We start from the raw sequence: 20474 nt of genomic DNA on the forward strand, positions 1-20474 counted from the left end.
CTGCAGCACCAGGCTCCCTAGAAGCGTTTTGTTGTTTAGCTCGGTGCGTCGTTCTTCTGAGCGAAGTTTTCCTTCCTGCACACAGACTCCAACTCACCACTTAACTCGAGCAGAGGAAAATAATGTCAGTGTTTCTGAGACACTTTTTAAAATGAACTCTAAAAATAACAGCCAGCCAGTGTAATATCTGCAGAGAGGAGAGAGATGTTTTGAGGATAGTCTCCTGCCTCCTCCTTTGATTTGTTTTATTGCCCTCGATATCGTTTTTGATTTCATTTGATTTCATCTCTCTGAAGTCACTCTTTTTGTTTTTGCTTGTCTCCTTTCTTAACGTTGCATCATCTCATGAGTTAATATCTCCATCAAATGACTAAATTAAAGCGTTTATGCACAGATAAATTCCAGAGAGGAAACAAGGATATTTGATGTTTAACCTCAGAGGCTGATGCCGCAGATGTTGGTTTGGCAGCAAGCTCGTGGAGTCGATGTGATCCGGTTTCTGTGGCTGTGAGGAACAGCATTACATCAAAACACAAAGAACTCTAACTCTCAGAAAGGGAAGGATGCAAATTATAAATCGCCATATTCTGATTTCTTTCCACTTCAACTCAATGTTTTCTCGCCCAGGAAGTAAAAAAAAAAATCATTCTCTCAGCGTCAGGACGTTTACAGGAATCCGAACTGAGGAGCTGAAGTGTCTGTTTTCCTCTCTCCGTGTTTGTGCCTGAATGCAGCAGAGATGTTTCACCGCTGGAATTAGTATTATTAGTGTTCTGAATCACGCAGGGCAAACGGAGGCGATGTTTGACCGGCAGACGAGCCAATCAGAGGAGATCAGAGCGAGGGCTGAATGTCGGCTAATTACAGATGTTAAGCCTGTTTGTTGCTGTTAAGAAGTTTCTCAGACTGTTTGACTTTGTGTGTTTCTGTGTGTGTGTGTGTGTGTGTGTGTGTTTTTGTGTGTTTTGTTGTGCAGAGTCCGTGGTGCCTAGCAGTGGTACGTTTCATGTCAAACTGCCCAAGAAGAGAGGAGTGGAGCTTGGGCTCACCATCAGCGGTATGAACACACACACACACACACTCACACTCACAAGGAAGTACACACTGACTGGGACACACACACACGCACACAAAATTACTAGGACAGACACACACACACACACACACACACACACATTCACACTCACAGGGAAGTACACACTGACTGGGACACACACACACACACACACACACACATACGCACACACACTGACTGGGACACACACACACTGACTGGGACACACACACACACACACACACACATACGCACACACACTGACTGGGACACACACACACTCACTGGGACACACACACACTGACTGGGACACATACACACACACACACACACACATACGCACACACACTCACTGGGACACACACACACTGACTGGGACAGACGCACACACACACACACACACACACAAACTGATTGGAACACACACACACACACACACTAAACAAAATTCATAAGATCTATTTTTTGTTTTGAAACGCTGCTGGCGGAGTGTTTAAATGTCAGGAGACCACCCCGCGTCTGCTCAAACACACACACACACACACGTTTCCCGTGGTAACCGCGGCCTGCAGGAACACTCAGCTATAAACACCGGCGATGTTTATAAAGTAGTATAGATACCAGGCCAAACATTCAGCCTCTCTTTTTTATTCTGCTGACATTCATCTCGAGCCAGCGGCCTCTCGCTGTAAGTTTGGCGAGACGAGTTCATTTGTACAGCGCCTTCGAGACACGTTGAACTTTAAAGTGCTTCACGGAGGCAGGAGAAACACGCTGCAAACACGAGTGTTGCATTCAATGGACACTAAAATATCATTGTTTACCTGGGATGTGTTTAAACTGAGTGTGCCAACATACACGTCTTTTATAAAAGAGTGAGGCTTGGTGGCATGACCGCCTGCTACACGTTTAAATATAGTAAAGTAAAGAAATATAAACTCATCTATAAGAGGCAGAGCTCATTGAGTACTTTATAAAGAGAAAGTAAAAACCTGAATAAACATGGAATTGTTAAATGAGCAGTGTTTAACTCTGACCCCTAGTGTTTACTGCAGTTAAATTCTAAACCTTGTAGAGAGCTGTCCCCCCCCGCCCCCTCCTCTCTAGAGTCAATACTCACGCAGGTCGCCATGTGGTGGTCACTGAAGCTTCAGTGTTTAGTCAGCTCTGCATCGGTCTGTAAACCTTTCTGCGTTCTAACCTCTCTCCATTTTTCAAAAAGCATCTCCAATATTGATCCTAGTTTGAGCACGTTTCTGCTCATGGAGCTTATTAGAAACATGCAGAGGCTTTTTAGGTTGGGTACAATCACTTCTATCTGAACCAGTTCTCTTGCCCGCTTCCATCGCTGCAACACCTGTTGCTTTGACCTGATAACTGCTCTCATATCTGGCAAACCGAGGGGCATCCAAAACGGTGGTGCCTTAAAACCGCCTACCTTCTCTGGTCCAAACAAATCCAGAGCATTCAGGACCAGAATCTAAAGTTAGAAGGAGGACACACTCTGTCAGAGAAGCCAGCACTTCAACATAGCATGTTTCCTTAATGTCTGATCATAAAGTAAGGTCACTTTAACATTTCAGTCTGGTTGGACCTTTAATTCCTCCTGTTAAGAGAACGCTCTACTTTTAGTTTCTGTGTAAATAAAAATGCATTCTGAAGTTTTGAATAAGGATGACACCTGAGGGGTTTGATATCATTCATTCTCTCGATTAAAGTTTCTTGCCCGTTGGAGTTCTGCTCGTTAAAAGCTGTTAACCTACATGGCATTAAAACCTCAGACTGTGGTTTTATGAATAAGAGGCTTCATTGCTGAGAGTGATGCAACAGCGCCATCTCCTGGTTGGAAGTTTCTACAGCTCAGAGTCAGAACATTCTCACAGTGCATGAAGTGAGTCACTGATTTCTCCACACTCTGCAGCATGCTTCTGTTTTTCTCTTCTGGAAAGTTTCAGACGAGAGATTTATGACAAATTTTACCTCTTCTTCTTCCAGAGCCTCATGTCTGTTTATTGTTTTTCTTGTTGTATTTGTAATGAGAGGCGATATCTTTGTTCTTATACGCTCTGTGTGATGTCATCTCTCTCCACAGCCAGTAAGAAGCAGGGAGAGCCTCTCATCATTTCTGACATCAAGAAGGGCAGCATGGCACACAGGTACGTCGTCTACTCTACTCCCTCCTGTTGATTTATGGTTGCTGACTGAACGCCAAAACTCTTACAAAGGTGAGACAGAGACAGACGGATGTCCTCGAGAGCAGGCAGGCCAGCACACGAGAGGCCAGGAAGTATGGGGGACGTGTGCTGCGTTCAGGTGCTCCTCGGATGGGCCGGGTTTACGAGTTGGTGAAGTGTGTTCATGTGCTTTCAGTTTGGAAAGTCTGAATGTTTAACAACAGCAACAAACAACATGGATGTTAGTGTTGTAGTACTCGACCGGTCTTGGTCTTAAGACCAGTTTCGAGAACACTTTTTTGAAGGTCTTGTCTCGGTCTCAGATTGGGCGGTCAAGACCATCACTGACAGACTATTCCACGTCATTACTGAGATTAGACGAAAAAGGCCTCTCCGATATTTATGGTCTTGGTTTTGAGTCGGAGTACTCTGGTCTCGGATCTGTCTCGGTCCTGGTTAGTGTGGTCATACAACAAACAACGTGGATGATATGAAGATGTCTGAATGTCCTTGAGCAAAAAGTTGATGTTCAATAAAAGTATCTGAACATGAACAAAACATGTGATGATGAAGTCCTGCATTCAATATAAACTCCTCCTACTCACCTATATTAACCTCTCCATAGTCTACCCCCCCCCCCCCCCCACACACACACACCATACCTCAAAGACCTCCTCCTTCCCTACACCACCTCCTTCCCTACATCCTCCTTCCCTACACCCCGTCCCGTCGTCTGCGGCCCTCATCCACAGGCCTGCATTTTGGGCATCTTCAAAAATCTCCTCAAACACCACCTGGTCACCAAAGCATTCAGAGCAGAGAACGGAGATGCTGTGGCAATCCTTAAACTGGCTCCCTGAAATGTTTTGGAGCGGACGTGTTTCTTATCGTGAACTTCCTCGAGAGCAGCGCGTCAGAAACCCTCTTTGTGTGTCTGTTTGTCTCCTCCAGAACAGGAACTCTGGAGCCCGGTGATAAACTCTTGGCCATCGACAACATCCGACTGGAGAACTGTTCCCGGGACGACGCGGAGCAGATCCTGCAGCAGTGCGAGGAGCTGGTCAAACTAAAGATACGCAAAGACGAAGACAACTCAGGTACGCGTGTGCTTCTGGGTTTAAAAATACCCTCCCAAGTGTGGACAACGGATCAGAGTCAGCCCTGTGGTGGACTGGGGATCAGTCCAGGGTGTGACCCGCCTCTCCTCCAGCTTTGACACATATACAGCAGATGAATGGATGATGTGAAAACTGTAAAACAAGGCTGTTTCTGGAGCGTGCTGTAAAAGCGTTCATCCAAACTGAATACATAGAAAGGATAAAAACTCTCCCTCACGGTCTAGTTTGCTTTTGTAGCTCATAAAGAAGCGTCATGATTAATATCAGTCTATTTCATAACCAGATAAATCTCCTCACAGGAGATCAGGTCCAGGGTTCAGTTAATTGAGACGCACTTTGACTGTCTGTCCACCGGGTGGTGCTGTTGTCCAACATTAAAAGACTCCTGCTGCCTGCTGCTTTAAGTCATGATGCTCCGTGGCACAGCTCGATTCATCCCAGAAGAGGAAAGACGAAACCGTTTGAGGAGTAACACATTATTTATTCAATAAAATAAAAACAAATGAAGAAGAATCTGGAGGAGAGAATCTGGATCCTCTTGATGTAGTACTCTCATTTTCAAAACACGTGAACAGAACGTGATTTCCAGCTAAAGACCCTTGTCATGATTTAACAATTTAAAGGCCACCATCTTGTTTTTTTTTGTCTGAAATGATGTCGCATTTTAAAAATTAAATCAAGAGCGCGAGATGTTGCACTGAGACGTCATCGTGCTTCACTGTGTGTTTGATGAGATGTGATTACATAATAGAGCTGGATTGTGAGTCAGAGGATGTGTTCACATGAATACACACACACACACACACACACACACACACACACACACGCATAAACACACACACGTGGGGTAAGAAATGCAGAGATTATGCATTCATGCTTGGTGATGACGATTCACACTTCTCCCTGGTTACCATGGGAACTTGCTCTTCCTCACCAGTGATGTCTTGACGAGTTTTGACCTACTTCTGGAGTTAAGTGTGTGTGCATGCAATTGTGTGTGTGTGTGTGTGTGTGTGTGTGTGTGTGAATTACATATGACCTCATCACACAGTTAACTGAAGTGTTTTTGTGTTGACATGTTCGAACAGAGCTTCGTCCATGAAGCGGTTTCACTACTTTTTGTAATCTTGGAATAACAAGCGTGTGTGTGTGTGTGTGTGTGTGTGTGTGTGTGTGTGTGTGTGTGTGTGTGTGTGTGTGTGTGTGTGTGTGTGTGTGTGTGTGTGTGTGTGTGTGTGTGCGTGCGTGCGTGCGTGCGTGCGTGCGTGCGTGCGTGCGTGCGTGTGTCTCAGACGAGCAGGAGACGTCAGGCAGCATCATCTACACGGTGGAGCTGAAGCGGTACGGAGGCCCTCTGGGTATCACCATCTCAGGCACCGAGGAGCCCTTTGACCCCATCACTATATCCGGCCTGACCAAGAGAGGCCTGGCCGAGAGGTACACACACGCACACACACTCCCACACACTCACACACACACACACACACACAAACACACACACACACTCACTTGTAAATCCAGGTTTAGGATTGCGCTGTGTCTGTGTTTTGTTATTGGATTTTTCTGTGAGCATGTTTGAAATATTTATTGCAGCCTCGACCTTGTCGCTCCTTGTAGAGTGATGACATTATATTAAACCCGAGTCGGAGCCTGCAGGTGGAGCGCTCGACCGGGAGGATGTGTGTGATTGGTCAGTGTAAAATCTGTGCATGGAGTAAAAATGTCCTAAAAAGAGAATGAAGTCAAACTCCTGTAAACATGTTAATCTCTGCTGTGAAAACAGGCTTTTTAGAATGGGTGTGTATGTGACTTCCTGTGCTTCTGCAGTCATCCTCTAGTGGACACTCGAGGAACTGCAGGATTTTACACTTCAGCATCGGCTTCATTTTTAAACACCAGAGGTTGCCGCTTGGTGCCTGCACTCCGGCCGGTCTCTCATTAGAGGGGACCTAGCGGACAAAATCTCCTGTAGCTAATACACTTACTATCGACGAGTACCTCACATGACCTCACTTCAAAAACACCAAACCGGGGCGCTGGTGGCACAGTGGTTAGTTCGCGCATCCCATATATGGAGGCTATAGTCCTCAACGCGGGTGGCCCAGGTTCAAATCCAACCTGTGGCTCCTTTCCCGCATGTCAATCCCCACTCTCTCGCTCCCTGATTTCCGACTCTATCGACTGTCCTATCTCTCCAATAAAGGCACAAAACGCCCAAAAATAAATCTTAAACTCTAAATCTAAAATCTAAAATAAAAAACAACGAGAAAAATAAAAATAAAACCACCAAACTATTCCTTTAACGAGTCTGACATTTGCTGAAATAACATCATGATGCTGTGAAAATTTCTGAAAAGTAAACATCACGCTTTGCCCGGTCTGTCCTCAAGAGGAGAAGAAAAAACAACTTTTAAAATGTTTGTCTGTTGAATGGACGTCGGATTGATCATTTCTGCTGCATTCAAGGAAGTCTGGAAATCGGAACGCTCATCATTTTTGCGACACAGCGTCAGGCAGATTTGTCGATCAACCTAATAGGTTTAATGTAGGCCAGAATAAATTGTCAGATAACCTCAGACGGATCATGTTTTTTTCTCTTCATACTGACCGTTTCTCCTGCATACAAAGCAATACTGATTGGTGATTGGTCTACGCCTGGTCTGTGGACTACAACCGTTAACCAGAACACTTTTCATCCTTAAATCAGGCCTCACGTGTTCAGATTCTACTTTTCCATGTATAATATTTACAGATATTAGATAGTCAGGATACAGGGTAGATCAACGTCTCCTCCCTGACAGTGACGGTCCAATCTGTGCTTAGAATAACAATGATCTCCTCTGGTGTCAAAGGTCACTGAAAGGTCATGACTTTTTGTTCTATTGACTCTTCTGAGAGCAGACACTAATTTAGAAACACAGTGAAGAGGTCAGTTCCGTTTAGAAACACAGACCTCCGACTACAAAACCAAAGACCTTAATTCTCCAATTCTCTGATTATTTCTGTATGGTCATTGTTAGCGCCGCTCTACGAGTAGGTGTACGTTTTTTTTTTTTTTACATTGTCCGCAGTGAAGATGAGACTTTTATAACTCTTTTCTGAAAACAGAAAGACGTGTAGAACAAAGAAATAATGTCAGAGAAGGAGGATAAGAACAGAGTTTGTTAGTGGTTGAAGACGATGATGAAGAGGTGAGTCTTTAGGGATTTCTTGAAGGTGGAGAGCTGGGGGGGGGGGGGGGGGGGGACCTGAGTGTGCTGATGTAAGGAGCTCAGACAGGTAGGGGGGAGGAGCCAGGTTGTGGAGGGCTTTGTAGGTGATGATGAGGAGTTTGAAGTGGATACGCTGGGAGACGGGGAGCCAGTGGAGGTTATAAAGGACGGCGGGGATGTGGACCTAGCGTTTTTTCCAGGCAGAGAAGCGGATGGAAAGAGGATGTGGATACACGACATGAACCGTAGGAGGCTAAAATACAGAGAATATCATACATTTGGAAAAGAGCGCCGATGACGTCAAGAGCGCCTCTCTAGAAAGCTGAAATATTTTCAACTTGAGCGCTTGGAGCAGCCGCACAAAAAAAATGGCGGAGCGCTTATAGAGAAGACGCTGGGCACTGCGCTTTTCATACAGGCGGCCGCTTTCTGCTGCTCTCTACCCGTTGAAAACAACTGAAAAAAGACGCTGGCGCTCAGAAAAAAAACGCTAGCTGGACACGGAGAAGGCGAGCAGCAGAATTCTGGCTGTATTGAAGTTTCTTGAGTGTTTTGGATGATTAACTGTAGATGAGACTGTTTCAGCGATCCAGTCTGTAAGTGATATTATACCGTATTAGGAGAGACAATAAAGAGACCAGGGAGCAATAAATAGAGGGATTCCCCCTGCCGCCGGCAGCTGAGCGTGCAGCAGGTGCTGCGTGACATGAAGTCACGACAGATGAGTTGATGAGAAACACGACGCCGTGGAAAGACGGGATAGCAGCAGAGAGAGTCCACAGCATGGAGATGACATAACGGGTTTCCTGAGTCTGAATCGTCCTGTGGTGGATTCAGCTTATATCCAGATCACTACACACACACACACACACACACCGACACACGCAAACAACACCACGCACACACACGCACACACCGACGCACACACACACACACACACACACACACACACTCTGTGGCCTGGTTTCTTGGAGTCTGTGATGTAATTGTTGTTCAGGACTACTTCCTGCGCTGTGCCCTGGGACCTGTCGGCTAAAAGCTCTCTATAAATAAATGTGGCTCAGCTTGACACAAGAAGAACGTGCAGGACGATGGCTGACATCTACATCGCTGCATCTGGGAGGCTTCTGGACGACCTCCACGTTGACCCCTTTTAACCGTTTGAGTGATGTGATTCTGTTAAAGTCAGTCAGTCAGAGAAACTAAAGACATGAAATAAAGCAAACACTCTCTTTAAAGCACACAAATACGGCTCCAGATGATGTGAACATGACGTCTGAATGCATGAGCGATGATCTCAGATAACCACTCAAAATAAATAACCATAGAAGGAAGCAAGACAAAGGAGAGTTCTTCATCATAAACATGAAGGAAAAGGCTACTCTCCCCGACAACACAACCAGGACCGAACAACTTCATTACAAATATCTCAATTTAGAAGACTCTCTTTGGAGGCGAGGAAGGAGGAGGGCCGCGTTCAGCTTACCCAGGTCCTTTTTAAAACTGGCGCCCTCTGGTATCCTCCAATACGGCGCACGCACGCAGCACCAACCTCCGTCCTGTCAGTTGCTGGCCCTCATCGTCGAGGGCGAGTACCTGCAGCGCAGCACAAAGACAGATCCAATAATAAACACAACGGGTCAAATCATTAAATCCAAAGTTTCTCTGCTCACATTTCCTAAAATAAATCTTTCTGTCTCCGCACGGCGTCTCTTCAGCGATGACTTGAACTGTGTTCTAATGTTTTATTTATTGAACATATGTCGTATTTAACCCCTCGTCTCCCACAGTTACGGCGTTCATCTCAGCGCGTGACTGCATCTTCTCTTCTCGTTGTTTCAGGACGGGGGCCATTCATGTCGGCGATCGCATCCTGGCTATCAACAGCGTGAGTCTGAAAGGTAAACCTCTGAGTGAAGCCATACACCTGCTGCAGATGGCCGGAGAGACGGTCACCCTGAAGATCAAAAAGCAGCTCGACAGTAAGGACGAGAAACTCTTCCTGATGCTTTTCCAGAAGTCTTTTTTTATGATGCCTGAAATCCCTCAAGGCTTAGGGTTAGAATCACATCTCCCCATTGTGACGATCAATCTTTGTTTCATTTCGTCGACTAACCAGAAGCAGTCACCTTTCTAAGCTCTCTGAAGATGTATTTGTCTTTTGATTAACTTCCCCCCCCCCCCCCCGAGTAAAACTTAAAGCCAACTATTTCCTCTCAAAGATTTGGAGGAGAGGAAGGCGGCAGAAGCAGAGGACACGACGGAGAACGAGATCAGCGACACCGAGGAGGACGATTTGACGGACAGCCAGCAGACCAATAAGCTGTCCGAGCTCTACTCCACGACCATCCCCAGCGTGGACTCGGCCATGGAGTCGTGGGACGGCTCAGGGATGGACGCCGGCTACGGCAGCCAGGGTGAGCTTTGGATCAACACAGCAAAGCAGTCTCGAGCTTTATTGTAGAAAAAAATCCAAACGCTTTAAATTGAAATTCAACATACTTTTACAGTTGTGAAATCTACTTTGTCCCTCCTCCTGCAGGGACGTACAACCACCAGGCAGCGGGTATCGCCCTCCACCCACATGAGTGGCGTAGCGCCAAACAGCAGCGCAGCACCACGCCCCCTCCTGGACGCAGGAAGAACTACCCCTTCAGTGACGGAGGCTTCAGTGAGGATGACTGGGACAAACCACCCGGGTAGGACTGAACTTTATTTTATCCTTCAACTTACAATAAACTTCTGTATCCTTGCAGACCAATTATGAATGTGAAAATCAGATCCTTTAGTCCAGGTGATAGTTCACCTTTAAAGGCTTTATATGCTTTTCACACTTAAATGTAATAGAAATCAAGTATATCCTCTGAAAATAACTCTGTGAGTCATGACTGTCTACAATGAGTGTAACACCTGAGTCCCACTGTCTGTGATGTTTTCCGAGTTTTCCGAGTCCTATCTTCAGTGTGTTTACATCGCCCGGACGGCCGGCTGACTCCTCCCCTCGTGTACAAAAGTTGTTTAATTGAGGGACTAGAGAAAAGAAGAATAACATACTGTACTCACTGCTTAACTGCGTTTCTAGATCACGGTCATTTCGAGTAGATCTACATGCAGTGTGAAGATACGAGAGTCGAGTCGGTCGTCTCTCAACCAGAAGGTCGAGGGTTCAATTCCCAGCTCCTGCAGTCACATGTGTGTTTGAGTTTCTGTGATGAGTCAGGGATTACACCTTGTGAGGACAGCTTCACTCACTGGGGTTATATAACACTTAAAGGGGGTGGAGAGATAAAAAAGTCTGCAGCACAGTGAAAGTGGATTAATCTTGTCAGTGAAGGACGTCCAGTGTTCGAAGAATTACTCATGTTGGATTTATGGGAAGCGAAGAGGCTTGTCCTCCACCGACACGGCTCTTGGTTCTCACCGGCTTCGTCTCAAACGCATGAAGGAGATCAAGGAGGGTCTGCTTTCTATTCTGCAGCAAATATTCACATCACAGGGACTTTTTCATGGTCAGGTAGTGTTGTAGTCAAGACCACACTCATGAGATCAAGACTTACCCCAGACCAGAGTGCTCCGAGACCGAGACAAGACCAAGACATTTAGGGAGCGAGACAGAGTCAAGACCAATACCAAGACCAAGGCACGGTGAGACCAAGACCGAGACAAGATCAAGACATTTAGGGAGTGAGACCGAGTCAAGACCAAGACCAAAGCAGGGTTAGACCTATTCAAGACCAAGACCGAGGCAGGGAGAGACCGAGACAAGACCAAGACCAATGCGTTTTTCTTCTAATCACATCGATGACGTGGAAAAATAGCCTATCAGTGGTGGTCTTAACTGGTCTTGATTTAAAATCAGCCAGCCAGTCCGAAACCAAGACCAAGACCAGAACAAGTAAAAATGCTTTACTTTCCGATACGAGTCCAAGACCTTCAAAAAGTGGTCTTGAGACCAAGACCAATTTCAAGTACTCAAACACTATGGTCGGATTACTGTTTTAAGGTACAGCAAAGAACAGGTTAAGAAATAACACTGTATTCATTTCATACACGTCTTAATCAACGGCCAGAGATGTTTTCTTTGTTTGATTATTTGTTTTTTTATGTTTGTGTGACAGATTTATCAGCCAACAAGATGGTATCCTGTTAGATCCAGACGACAGTTTCTGGTGTCAGGCGCTCGAGGATCTGGAGACCTGCGGCCAATCAGAGCTCCTCAGAGAGATAGAGGTTCGTGAGCATCTTTACTTCAACCTTTAACTTGTGTTTAAAGGTCACATATCCTTCTCCTCTTCAACCAGTTTAAATAAGTCTCAGTAACCCCAAAACATGTCCCTGTGGCCCCCCCGTCCAAACCGAAGAGAAACTTAAATGTACTCTAAAGTTAGCATTAGCTGGAGTTTAATGGTCCATGTGTGCTGGTTTTGTGCAGGCATCCATCATGACCGGAACAGCCATCAGTCTGGGAGTAGATGGAGTCAACAAGCCTCCACCTGAGTCCATCCTGAGCCACAGCAGGATGAGCCCGCTCCGGAGAAATTCTCTCCTACACCAGGCCAACTTCCTGCACCAGAATGCACACCTCCACCAGGGAGCCCACCTGCACGAGGAGGCCCACCTGCACGAAGAGGCCCAGCTCCATCAAGGTAATTTAAAAGGAAATATGCAGGATCAAATGGTACTGTCTTTTCAAGCCCAACTGAATTTTACATACATTCATCTTGTTTAGATAAAATGTTTTTTTATCCAGACATCCACCTGCACCAGGAGGCCCTTTTCAACCATGATGCCCACCTGCACTCGGGGGCCCACCTCCACCCGGATAACCAGTCCCCTCTGCTGCACCACGACCCCAAGTCCAAGGCCTCCCTGAGAGTGTCGGAGAGGACGTGGGAGTCTCGTCGGATCAAGGAGGAGATGCAGGGGATTCTGTCCCCAACGCCTCTAGAGCTGCACAAAGTGAGTTACATAAAACAAACCAGACTGAATAAGTTAGACCACATTTGGGAAGAGTCCCAGGCAGCCGCTGATTAAGTGCAATAAATAGTTACAGCACTAAAACAAAAACTTATTGCCAGCGCTGTTGGCAATACAGCGCTGGCAATGCGCTGTTGGCAATAAGTTCCAGTTGAATCTGTACAAATGACTCTTTGTATCCCCAGTTAGAAAAGGACATTATGTTTGTACAGTGCATTATATAAATAGTATATAATGTACAGTGTAATTGCCCCCCCAGAGCACAAAACACTCTTTTAACCCAAGGGAGAAAAAAAACATTAAATTCTGATTGGTTTAATGGCCTCCAGCCAAAATGTGACAGCCTCTGAATGGTGCCTCATTAACAGATCATACATTCTTTATATATCTGTATAGATTATATAGAGTACTGCCTGTTCTGTTTTTGTTAGGAAATAGTTCTTAGTAAAAACATCTGGCATGCATTACAAAAAAGAATCGATACCTTGTGTTTATCATGTGAGGACGGTGTGTTGAGCGCTGGTCATTTTGTAGGAGGGACCTGTCGAGCCTTTATGCTGCATTCAATCTTGTTCCAGTAAAGGTTAGTGCTCTACAGTACAATAAAACAATCAGTAGAACCCCTCTTTTAACACACTGATGCATAATATGTTTGGCCAACCTTTCCAGAATGGTTATGCGCTGGTTGATCTCGTCCTCTTCCTGTAGTGTAAGGAGCTTTGGTGCCTCCATATTTCATCACTTCAGCATGCTTCCTCTCTTCATCCGTCGATGCAGTGAACTCCGTCCCATATTTCAAAGGAGTTGGTGGCACAAATAATACGTCAACACATGAATAAAATGAAACTGAACCCAAAGCCGAACCCCACTCTTAATATGTCTTTTGTCTCCTGTAGGTCACCGTCATAAAGGACCCAGAGAACGACGACTTCGGCTTCAGCGTGTCCGACGGCTTCTTGGAGAAAGGAGTTTACGTGAACATGATCAGACCCGACGGGCCCGCTGACCGCTCCGGGCTCAGACCCTACGACAGGATCCTGCAGGTAATAAAAGAAAGAGAACTCATTTAAAGAGGACATATTATCCCCCTCCTCCACCTTTTCAAACAGTCCCCTGTGGTCTAAATGAAACATCTTTGCTGTGCTTTGGTCAAAATATAACATGAATCAAGCACCAGAGGAGGTTTGTGACCCTGTATAAACCAGCTCTCTCAGAACGCTCCGTTTTGGTGTGTGTGTCTCTTTAAATGCAATGAGCCCACCCCCGAGTTTTCACCTGAGACATCACTCTTTCGCTAGCAAGAATAAAAATGGCTGACCTGTGGAAAAGTTTTGTTCTAGGCTGGGGGAGGAGTCTATGGGTGGAGATACCAGGGGAGGGGAGGGGATTTTTTTTACCAGAATCCCACTGTGACATCACAAAGAGAGCACATTTGAAATGGAGCATTTTTCTCTGTGTTGTAAGACTTTTGTAGACCACAAACAAAGGACTGGATGGATTTATTTCACATGTTGTGGGTCAGTAGACACTCAGGTTACCCAAATATATGTTCAAAAACACTGTAGAAGAGGAATTTTCATAATATGTCCCCTTTAAAGTTCTAGGATGCTACAAAGCAGTGCCATTTGGCAGAGCTGCCATCACCTGTGTCTCTGTCTCTGTCCAGGTGAACCACGTGAGGACGAGGGACTTCGACTGCTGCTTGGCGGTTCCTCTGATCACAGAGGCCGGGGACAGACTGGAACTGGTCATCAGCAGGAACCCAATGGCAAACGACGACGACGACGATGAAGACGACTTAGAGGACAATAACAACACTTTGGACCACCTGCAAGATCTGTAACACACACACACACACACACACACACACACACACTGAAAGACAGCGTAAGACTAACAGAGACGCGCTTTAACTGGTGATGAAGTGCAAAGGTACAGCTCCTGGATCTGACCGAAACAGACAAACCCCGCCTGCCGGCAATAATTCTACTAAAACACAGACTCCTTCACATCATTGCATGCACACAAAGTCTCCCCCTTCCACATCCATGCTGGATTCAACTGCTCTTATATGTTGTATTTCTCCATAGAAGTACAGCCACAGATCAAATCCCACTAGAGACCCCCCCCCCCGACCCGCCCCTCCTGAAGGCTGACTCAGAGTGCTCACTGCGCTGTTCCAACATAAACAACCACTTACTTGCCACTTTAACCTTCCATTTCCACAGATTCAGACTCTTTAAATCTTGTTTTGACTGAAAACAAACGACTCAAACCTGCAATTTAGGGTGAGGTAATTTCCGCTGTTATTAATGCCAGGCCATAGATTTATGGAAATGACTGGTGCACCAGGGGGGGATTTGCCTTATTACATAATATTGTGGGTGATTTTTGAGAGACAGGGCCTTGTTCGGTTTGCAGAGTTTCATGTGTTTTTTAAAACGATCTGAGAAGAGGTTTGAACAAACGTTTATGAAGGAAAAGTGTCTCACTTTGGTTTACACTGATGTAGCCGTGGTAAAAAGTCTGTTCTGCTGCTACAATTCTGCTGCTCTTCTGTACGGCCCGACCGATTAATCAGCCAGCCGATAATATCGGTCGATATCAGCATGTCCAGTGACTATCGGTATCGGCTAATTTTATCTCATAATATGTGCCGATATTACTCGATTTATTCTCCAGTCAATTTTCAGTGCATTACACTAGCAGTTCTCGTTCACCAGCAGAGGGCGCTATATGGATTACAACAAGCATCATCACTCTGCAGAGTGATGTACGTAAATGCTCAGTTACTTTCCAGTTTAGTGACCATCTTGTCTTTATTTTTAAATCTTTTCCACAAGTGTTTGATAACTGCATTTGAGAAATCGATCTCTACAGATTGAACATAGATCTAAGAAAGATATCGGCCAATATATCGGTATCAGATTTTTTTCTCTAGCCCCACTATCGATATCGGTTTTGGAAAAATCCCGTATCGGTCGGGCCCTACTCTTCTGCAATTTCCAAGAATCATTTCCCGGAGAATTTAACTTTTTCTTATCTAGGCATAAAAGTCTTCTAAATTCGACACATCTGCACCGTCGAAGTCGAGCAAAGTGATATTTTTTGAACATCTGAATTTGTGCAATCAAGACAAGATCCAGACCATGATAGTAGTCAATCTGTTTTTATATAATCCAATGATTATCGGAAACTCCAGAATGGAAGGATTTGGGACTTTCTCAACTCTACTGACAAACTGAACGTTTGATATAAGATAGAAGTTATTTATGAATGTATCCTTTGCTGTAAGAGGATTGGATCGCTGTGCCCCGGAGAGACTACGTTGCCAAAAACAAGAACATTGTCCTGCTACATTTTGACCCTATTCCTACGCGCGAGTCGTCGTTTGGTCTTTGCCGATCGATCCCTGCAGCTCTCTGAGACGGACGAATTCAGCTCACCTCATTTCAGGTGTACAAAGCCTCAGAGCATCAGCCACTTCAAAGCTGCAGAGTTCATGATTTGGCTCCGGTGTAATCGCAGATAATAACTATTTATGCCAGTGAAGGTGCTGTGTGTTGCATTTCTGAGAGCTTCAGTTAAACATTCAGGTAAGCGACATTAATTTAATTAACGTTTAACAGGAATTAAGTGATGATCAGCGACCACAAACAGAGCTAAAGCCGGACGTTTTTGATGAACACAGAAGAAGAAACAAAGACGTGATTGAGGGATCAAATGTTCCTGAGCAGACTGTTAATACTTTAGTGTTTCTGACCGAGCCTAACTAAAGAGCAGACCGGTAACAGCAAAGACGGCATCTTTCTTACATTTATTTTGTTACACTAAAATATCTAAATTAATTAAAAATGGACTAAACCCATGTTATATATATTTTGTTATTGAGTTCTTACATTACCTCAAGTATTTCCTAAAGTTATCAAAACCAGAGAAATCCTTTTAGAATCCATTTTAGAGCCATGGCAGACACAACATGTTTGTTGTTGCCGTGGAAACACTGGGTGTTACATCAAAGGCCCCTACATAATGAAGCGTGAGCTGCTACTGAAAGCTGCCGTCCTGTTACTGTATCTGCTGCTGTGATAAAAACGTCATGTAAATTATACTCGGATACATAAGCTCGTCGGTAAACAGATTTTCTTGCTCAGGTCGGTTTTTCCCAGGTCGTCATGACTACTGTCGACTCAGAGTTCGTTTTTATCAGAGGTGGGGGAGGGGAGAATCACTCCCATGATTCCCCGCCAGCCTCGACGTCATCTTTTGTTATTGTCTTGATTGAGAGCCCTCTGGTGGCGCAATTTACAAACTGTGCCCCCAAGTCTGTTGGTTCTCCTTCAGCTATCCTCTATTTATGCCCTGTAGACAGGGTGTCCCTGATTGGACGGGGCCGCCTCTCTTCCCCCACGTGGTGTAAGGGCTAACGGTTAAAAAAACAGGTTTGAGCCTCTGAGCGAACAAACAACCTGCAGAAAGCACAGACTCGTCAGTGTGAACACAGAGCTGAGAACAACAAAACCAGAGGGTCGCAAATCATTGCTCCACGATATTAGATCTGTGCTGCGGATTAATAATCAGAATGTTGCATTTCAAGCTTTTAAAGAACAACTTTCTCTCTAGTCATCGTTTTGGACGTCATTTGCAAAACGTCCCGGCTGCATTTTTACTTCCTCCTTATTCACTCCACCTAAAATAGCTTCACCCACTTTTTGCAACTCAAGCGTGAAAGCATTGTAGTGAAACAAATGTAAAGAAACCCGAACCTACAATTTTTTGACTTTTCCGAATCCGCCCACACCGGCTGTGCGTACCTGCTATTTTTGGTGAGTTTGCTAACAGCAGCGATTCCCTCCACTCATTCCTTCCTGTTTGAAACTCAAATCACTGACAGATTCACAGAAACCAGACAGGCCGTTTGCTCTCGTCCTCTCGTGTACTTTCCAGCGTGTCTGCAGGTGACGTTTTTATTATGTATATTCCTTTGAGTGTGGACTTATGCAAGCACAAGAACGAGAATTAATAACACGGTTTTTAGAGTGTAAAAAAAAAAAAAAAGAGAAATAAAGAGAGGAGAGAGCGGCGGATTAATCTGTGTGGGAATGTACGTGTGAAAGTGAGGGAACAGAGAATAACCTTTGTCCTCCGCAGGGTTGGAAAATAATTCGACAGGAACAATCACAACCTCTGTTCTCGCTCCCTCTCTCTCTCTCTTTCCTCACATTGTTACACACAGTCAAAATCCAGCTGCCCCCTCTGAGACCGCCGTGTGTGTGTGTGTGTGTGTGTGTGTGTGTATGTGTGTGTGTGAGCAATGTTTCTATGTATACTATACACGTGTGTTTACATGTATGTATCTTAAAGGATGTCCGTTTTTTCCCCCATTTGAGCATGTATGAGCATGTGTTTGTGTGTGGATGTGTAACACAGTGGGAGCTATGGTGGTGTACATTTCACTGTACAGAGGTGATTCTTTTTTTTTTTTTTTTAGCGGGGGATGGGGTCCGTTAGAATTTTTCCGTCTCTGAGACTGAACACAGAATACGAGTCAGATTTTGAGGGCGAGCTAAGGAAACTTTTTCATAACTTTGACTTCTCTCCGTGAACCGACTACAAAACAAAAAGAAGCACACTGTTGAATACCATGCACTGTAAGTACGTTCATGTTCGACACGTCATGTTCGAGTGGTTTTTTTTATACGCGATGTCAAGTGGCCAAAAAAACAGTTTTTGTAATGCAACAAAAAAAAAAAAGATGAAAAGCCTTCTTTATTGTTCTGTTAATTTATTTGTATGTACTGTACGTATGTTTGTATGTGTGGTCATCCATACTCACTATGCATCTCTGGGTAGAAGGTCAGTTTAAAGCCCAATCCGGAAACGCAACGACAGATGAGCAATACATGTTTTTCAAGGTTATTTTTTTGGACGCTCTTAATGCCTTTTTAGTTAGAGACAGGACGATGGATGGAGTCAGAAATCCGGAAGCGAGAGTTGGGGAAAGGAGCCACAGGTGGGATTTAAACCCCAGGACATCCACTTGTAGGATGACAGCCTCCATACATGGGGGCACGCGCACAAACCAATACAGCCAATTTCAACATACTCCGTTTGCGCAGCGGTAGTTCTCCTGTGATGTGTGAACCGCGGCGCTGACAGACCGTGGCGCACACAGAGTATATCTAAATGAGGAGTTACTCTCTCCCTGATTTAATTCTCTATCCACAGTCCTGTCTTTACAATAAAGGCAATAGAAAAGTACAGCCCCAGGCCGGATTTGAACCCTGGCCGTCCACTTGGGAGGACCACAGCCTCCGCACATGGGGGCGCGCACACAAACCACCAGGCTACCAGCTCGACTTTTAATGAGATTGTAATTCCATTATTTGCATTTTAAAACAGTCTAAAGGTACAAAGTAGAACGCTATTAATGCAATAAAAAAGTATTCATTTATTACGGACCTTGAATCATATCCCGATCAATGGGTCAATGCATCCAAGCCAAGAAGGGACTTTCAATAATATACAAGTCAGTCGACTTGTATTTTCGCATGTAAAATTCTCAGGTCCAATTTCCTTGAATTAAAGTGAATATTAAGCTGTTGGAGGAATTTGAAACAGACGTTACGATCACGTCCAGGAAAAGTAAAATTGCTCCGAGCCAACTTCAGTATTCTGGAGAGGTTGGAAGCACTCTGAAATTAAAGGCGGTGGGCGCTGCTAGCTTAAAAAAAGCTGTTAATTGACACGGGCGCTTGATCAGTTTGATAAGCATTCATACATGTTATACTGTAAGCTTGCCAGTTAGGCACTCTTCAGATAACTGGTCAGACCTGACAATCCAGTCGCCAGTATTGAAAACATGAATTCAGGCGTCTGAACTGGAACCCCAGAAAGATGCGACTCTGCGGGGGGAGAGGTTCATGATTTAGTGTTGTAGTCAAGACCACACTAACATCATCTTGTGAGCAGGCGGCGTGTCACTCACTTAGACCGGGAAGGTAGTGGCCGTAACCGGGGGATAAAAAAAAAAGACAATCAGTGGTGGTTTTGACCGGTTTTGATTTAAAATCCGGAGTCCGCGAAGTCTGAGACGAAACCAAGACCTTCAAAAAGTGGTCTCGAGACAAAGACAGATTTTGAGTACTACCACACCAACTTTTAAAACTTCTATCTTATGATCTGTTATTCATTTTGGTTTCAGGACTTCTCTCTCCTTTCCTGATGAATCACAGGAGAACTTTCCACACAGACTTATTGGCTTCTTGCAGACCTTTAACCCATTTCAAAAGATGCTCTGAAAGGTATCATCAGACATCGTTGCGGTTCGGGATTGGGCCTTTAACGTATGCGTTGATATTGTGTAGTATTTTTTTTTTAATTGTGTAAAGTTCTATTCTATGTAAAATAGTATTTTTCTATGACGACGTAACTCTTCCAAAACGAGGGAGAAAATACAAAACAAACTGATGAAGGGGGAAAATAAAAATGTATATCTTTGATGTCGTTGTTGTTTTGTTTGATTCATTTTCTATGAAATAAAGACTGTACTGCTATACTTCTCTTTTTGAGAAGAAGAGATGAAAAAAGGAAAATAAAAAGTCTAATTTTATGGTTTTATGACCTCTGTCCTCATTTTTGGTAGAAAATACACTGATTGTTCCAACTTGAAGTCTCAGTGGTGCCTTAAAGGTCCAATCAGTGAGATGTGTAGAGAGTGAAATGATAAAGTGACCTTACTATATGATCAGACATTAAGGAAACATGTTGAAGTGCTGGCTTCTCTGACAACAATGCAGCAGCCAGTATGTCCTCCTTCTAACTTCTGGTCCTGAATGCTCTGGATTTGTTTGGACGAGAGAAGGTAGGCGGTTTTAAGGTACCCCCCACACGGCCGTTTTGGACGCCCAACTTGTACCCGACCTAAAAAGCCTCTGCA

General features: G+C 44.7%; 1 protein-coding gene across 9 annotated transcripts in view; it reads left to right on the top strand.

Moving 5' to 3' along the window:
- The window catches only part of LOC132977268 (glutamate receptor-interacting protein 2-like), a 160848-nt gene extending 140701 nt beyond the window's left edge, over positions 1 to 20147 (top strand). For 8 of the 9 annotated variants that reach the window (XM_061041764.1, XM_061041765.1, XM_061041769.1 and 5 more), the window contains exons 14-25: positions 977 to 1057; positions 3147 to 3210; positions 4180 to 4325; positions 5639 to 5783; positions 9401 to 9540; positions 9781 to 9975; positions 10101 to 10257; positions 11677 to 11788; positions 11991 to 12204; positions 12288 to 12517; positions 13432 to 13578; positions 14202 to 20147. In XM_061041764.1, the coding sequence (XP_060897747.1) occupies positions 977 to 1057; positions 3147 to 3210; positions 4180 to 4325; positions 5639 to 5783; positions 9401 to 9540; positions 9781 to 9975; positions 10101 to 10257; positions 11677 to 11788; positions 11991 to 12204; positions 12288 to 12517; positions 13432 to 13578; positions 14202 to 14378 (1808 nt within the window). In that variant the 3' untranslated portion in view covers positions 14379 to 20147. The remainder of the gene's footprint in view (positions 1 to 976; positions 1058 to 3146; positions 3211 to 4179; positions 4326 to 5638; positions 5784 to 9400; positions 9541 to 9780; positions 9976 to 10100; positions 10258 to 11676; positions 11789 to 11990; positions 12205 to 12287; positions 12518 to 13431; positions 13579 to 14201) is intronic. The other variant, XM_061041766.1, reaches the window with a different exon arrangement.
- Positions 20148 to 20474: the final 327 nt, after the last annotated feature.

Source organism: Labrus mixtus, chromosome 7 (genome assembly GCF_963584025.1).
Source record: "Labrus mixtus chromosome 7, fLabMix1.1, whole genome shotgun sequence".
Taxonomy (NCBI): domain Eukaryota; kingdom Metazoa; phylum Chordata; class Actinopteri; order Labriformes; family Labridae; genus Labrus; species Labrus mixtus.